This window comes from Ixodes scapularis, unplaced genomic scaffold, assembly GCF_016920785.2.
Source record: "Ixodes scapularis isolate PalLabHiFi unplaced genomic scaffold, ASM1692078v2 PGA_scaffold2__306_contigs__length_199485367, whole genome shotgun sequence".
In the NCBI taxonomy this organism is placed as follows: domain Eukaryota; kingdom Metazoa; phylum Arthropoda; class Arachnida; order Ixodida; family Ixodidae; genus Ixodes; species Ixodes scapularis.
In genome coordinates this window covers 10,248,842-10,253,919 of record NW_024609857.1, presented here as the reverse complement: position 1 = coordinate 10,253,919, position 5,078 = coordinate 10,248,842, and the positions used below count along the sequence as shown (strand labels likewise).

Below are 5,078 nucleotides of genomic sequence, written 5' to 3'. Positions count from 1 at the left end.
TAAGGCGATATCTCGAATGGACGACCGTATTTTTGAAAGAAAAGGTCGAGATTGAATGAGGCCGACGAGTCGCGTGACGTCAAGATATCTCGTTTCCTCCTCTCTTTGTTTCGCCCCCTCAAGGCGGCCAGGCGGAGAAGACGCGAGGCCATTCCCTCTCCTTCTCGGAGAAACAAGACGTGAACATATCTGTCAAATGCGCCTCCTTTTTTTTGAAAAATACGGTCATCCGTTCGATATATCGTTGTATGAGTGATGTTTTGACGTTTGTAGCATCCCGTTGCACGCTTTTGCCGCCGTGCATTGTGGTATTCAGATTTCGGTTCAGCATCCCTTCAAATGGTCGAATATGGCGGACGCTATAGGCGCCTCTTTTGTGGTCACGTCTTGTCGACGCAGCAGCGCCCCCTGGCCGAGGAAGACAGGTCTATTGACGTTCGGGGACCACAGCAGACGGACTTCATTGTACGAAAGAAGACGGTGGTGTGACGAGATCAGGTGAGTAATTGGGCGTTTGAGCCGTGCTTTTCAATGGGCGGAACGTGACGAAAAAGAGTTAAAAATAGCGATTCAAGGCAGATGGCTGACTTTCTCCCGCGTCTAATATTTTGACGATCATGAAAATTATGTTTGACCACCTGATGGGTGCGTTTTTCCATTAGAACATGAGCCTAAACTATAAAACTGCCAAACATACCGACAAACGCTCGATGCGAATTCGACATAACAAAAAAGCAGCTTGCGAAAGACGTTTTGTTTTCTCTTTGTGAAAGGGAACGTCATAGCAGGACTAAACACTGCTCTTAGTCCTTGCTTCTGGCTTTTCACTGGAAAACTATCCGCATAAAAGCTAAACAAGTTACCGCTTCCTGTATTTCGGGGTTTTCCTTTGAAAATATGAGCAATGCATGAGTAATACAGCAGCTGTTATTTAGTTGCTCTTTTGGCGTGTCCCTCAATTTTACCTCTATGTTCATCTACTGTCTCACTATGATAGAATAGTTTAAATTATATGTTGATATTATCAGCAGATGATGATATAACTCAAAGACATATTATCATCATCATCATCAAAAAGAGCTCAACAAAAGGGGGTGAGGGGACTTAATGTTTTGACGGACAACGTTCCAAACAAAAGAATGTCTAAGTGATAAAATAATCGCAGATAAAATTAAAGGCAACAGCGTCGACGAGTTTCTCGCATGTATTATTGCTGCGGCAATGCTTTTGGTGGCGTGTTTCCTTCAATAATAGGCATGGAAGCTCTGCAGCCATGAAGTTGCTCATGTTTTTCGTCCTCCCGCAGTTCCTGAGCGTGCCGGCGCGTGGGTCCCCAACTAACTGGAGTCACGATGACGGCGCGGTTTTCTTCCGGCATCCGGACGGCAATCTTCAACCTGCCAATCACTCATCGACAGCACCGTCCTGTCCTGGTATCAAGTTCATCGAGAACCTCGTTCACACCACGTCATCAGCAGGGACATCGACAGCGGCAGCTATAAAGGAGCTCCCCTAGCGACAGCGCGCCAGTGGGCATGGAAGCTCTGCAGCCATGAAGTTGCTCATGTTTTTCGTCCTCCCGCAGTTCCTGAGCGTGCCGGCGCGTGGGTCCCCAACTAACTGGAGTCACGATGACGGCGCGGTTTTCTTCCGGCATCCGGACGGCAATCTTCAACCTGCCAATCACTCATCGACAGCACCGTCCTGTCCTGGTATCAAGTTCATCGAGAACCTCGTTCACACCACGTCATCAGCAGGGACATCGACAGCGGCAGCTATAAAGGAGCTCCCCTTGCGACAGCGCGCCAGTGGGCATGGAAGCTCTGCAGCCATGAAGTTGCTCATGTTTTTCGTCCTCCCGCAGGTTAGTAAACAAAAACCTTGCCATTGTTTTAAATCAGACAATGTTTGCCTTGTTATGCTTCCATGCCCCGAAGCTTGTATTGAGTCTTTTAGAGTTCTGCTGCTGTTGTTGTCTGGTGATGTTGAGCGGAACCCAGGTCCCATGTCAAAACCCCAAGAAGAACAATTACTTAGCTTACAAGAAACAGTCGATAAACTTAAAAACAGTCATGCTATACTTCAACAAGAAGTAAACCTTTTAAAAGAAAAACAAAAACAAAGTGAACAGACAGTTTCAACACTTGAAGAGCGACTTAACAAACTCGCGAGTGAACTCGACGCACTAAAGCAGAAGGATACTAGTAGCGCCGCGACTACTGAACCCCAGCTTACTGCTGCCTTAAACGAACTATCTCAGCTAAAAACACGTTGCGATGATGCAGAGGGCAGATCCCGTCGCTGTAATCTTTTATTTTTTGGCATCACCGACGCAGACAAGGAAACGTGGGCTCAGTCAGAGTGCTTGGTCACTAGCTTGTGCTCCGAAAAACTAAACGTACAAGTTGAATCATCTAGGATTGAAAGGGCGCATCGCCTAGGAGCATTCGACCCTCAGAAATGTCGCCCAATCATAGTAAAGTTTTCTTCGTTTAAAGATAAAGATAGCGTTCTTTCATCAGCCCACAAGCTTAAAGGAACTCGCGTAGCCATCAGCGAAGACTTCCCAATTTCTGTCCGGCTCGCACGCCGTCACCTTCTTGATTTTGCAAGGCCAAAAGGCACCCCCTACAGACTGCGTCATGATAAACTTTTTATAAATGATAAGTGCTATGTATTCGATGCCGCTCTCGGCGCCGTTAAAGAAAAAGACGCATAGCCACGCCAGCGCTTCTTCTCGTCGCCCTCTAGGAGTCGACCGGCAAAGCCCCATGTTATCACTAACAAATCTTCAAGTCATTCTATCCTATTTACTAACATTAGAAGCCTAACACCAAAGAGAGACGAAATAATTTCAGTAATCGAAGCGTGTAATGCCGCTTTTGTTGTACTTACAGAGACGTGGCTAAGCCCTGATATATCTGACGTTGAGCTATTTCCCTCGCAACTAAACTTTCGAGTGTATAGGTCTGACAGAAAAACTAGAAAAGGAGGGGGCGTACTTTTGGCCATAAAAGACCATATACCATCACGGCTAATACCGCTTACCACTGACCTAGAAGTTGTTTGGGTGTATCTTTGCACAACGCCTTCCGTAATAATGGGTGTGTGTTACAGGCCGCCGGATAATAAAAGAGATTTTGTTATTGAGCTGTATAAATGCCTTTCTGAACTCGCATGTAAATATCCTAACGCTTTAGTTACCCTTTTTGGTGATTTCAATTACCCAAATATTGACTGGTCTACTATTTGTTCTAGCTGTGCATTTTCTCAAGAGTTTATTGACCTTTGTTTAGATTTTAACCTATCTAATGTTATCACTCAACCCACTAGAATTACCAATCGCTGCAGCAACGTACTAGACCTATGTTTAAGCAATGACCTTTCTCTCTTCAGCAACGTCACATACTTACCCAGCATTAGCGACCACCTCGTCATTGAGCTAACATTCTCCATCACTACTCCTAAGAAATCACGTTATTGCAAATTCATTCACGATTATGCGAGAGCCGACTACGCATCTATCAACACCAACCTCGAAGAATTTTATCACATATTCTCAGTAAACTTAGCAGAAAGGACGGTCAATGAAAACTGGATTCTTTTCAAAGATAGACTAACATCCCTAATCAAACGTTTCGTTCCACTCACTCGAATTATATCCGATAACACTAACCCTTGGTACGATAAAACAGTTCATTGTCACTCCAACAGGAAAAAAAGAGCTTATACGAGGGCAAAGGCTCATAACACTAACGCATCTTGGAATGCCTATCACGAATGCGCTAGGGCCTACAAATCCGCGATTCATGATGCCAAATCCAAATTTTATACTCATGACCTCCCCAACATTTTAACCAATAAACCTAAAAAGTTTTGGAAAGTAATTAACCCAGCACTCTCTCTTCCATTACAATTCGTTGACGAGTACGGCCTTCCACTTTCTGACGAACATAGTGCTCTCGAAACTAACAACTTTTTTAGCTCGATCTTTACCAATGAAGACTTGTCAAGTATGCCCAACTTGTGCCAACCCCTTCATCCTCCTATGAATCCTATCATGATCGACCGCTCTGGTGTACTGAAGGCCATTGATCAGCTGAAGGTGTCTTCTAGCTCTGGCGACGACCAAATAAACTCGAAAATATTAATAAATACTAAACACGTCTCTTCAACTTTCCTCTGCGACATTTTCTCGCAGTCTCTTCAACTTTCTGAAATTCCATGCGATTGGAAAATCGCTAACGTCATCCCCGTTTACAAAGCAGGTGATCGCCAACTAATCAACAACTATCGCCCGATCTCGCTCACCAGTGTGTCGTCTAAACTCTTAGAGCATATACTCTATTCTAACATAATAAACTTTCTAGACTCCCACAGCCTTCTTTTCGAGCATCAGCACGGCTTTCGCAAGTCATACTCATGCGAAACGCAACTAACAGCTTTTTTTACTGACGTTTACTCAAACTTTGATTCTAATAAGCAAACTGACGCCATATTTATTGATTTCTCCAAGGCATTTGACAGGGTCCCTCATCAACGTCTCTTACTGAAACTTAGAAATATTAATATCCATCCCTCAGTCGTCAAATGGATCTCCGAATTCCTCACAAATCGCACCCAGTACTCATCTATTAACAACACCAAATCTACCACCTGCACTGTAACCTCCGGCGTCCCCCAGGGAACCGTTCTTGGCCCCCTTCTATTTTTAATATACATTAATGATCTCTACCTCAACATCTCCTCTTCAATACGTCTCTTCGCCGACGACTGTGTAATTTATAGACCTATTAATTCAAACCACGATAATCAAATTTTGCAGAATGACCTCGCACTTATAACTCAGTGGTGCCACAAATGGCAAATGACTTTAAACTTTAATAAATGTAAATCTCTATCATTCACCCGCAGTTCACATGTTTCATCCTTTTCTTATCACCTTTCCACTATCCCAGTAGCTACCTGTTCCTCATATAAATACCTAGGCGTTCACCTGACCTCTGATCTGTCATGGACTACTCACATAAATGCTGTCACTGCCGATGCTAACCGTACTCTCGGATTTCTTCGCCGTA

At 44.2% G+C, this 5,078-nt stretch overlaps 1 protein-coding gene across 1 annotated transcript; it reads left to right on the top strand.

Annotated features, from left to right (window-relative positions):
* Nucleotides 1-1,552: 1,552 nt before the first annotated feature.
* On the top strand, nucleotides 1,553-2,707 carry LOC121836347 (the record flags this gene model as incomplete). The annotated part of the gene is made up of 1 exon (XM_042291239.1): nucleotides 1,553-2,707. A coding segment is annotated over exon 1 (1,155 nt), but the record flags the coding sequence as incomplete, so codon positions are not given.
* Nucleotides 2,708-5,078: the final 2,371 nt, after the last annotated feature.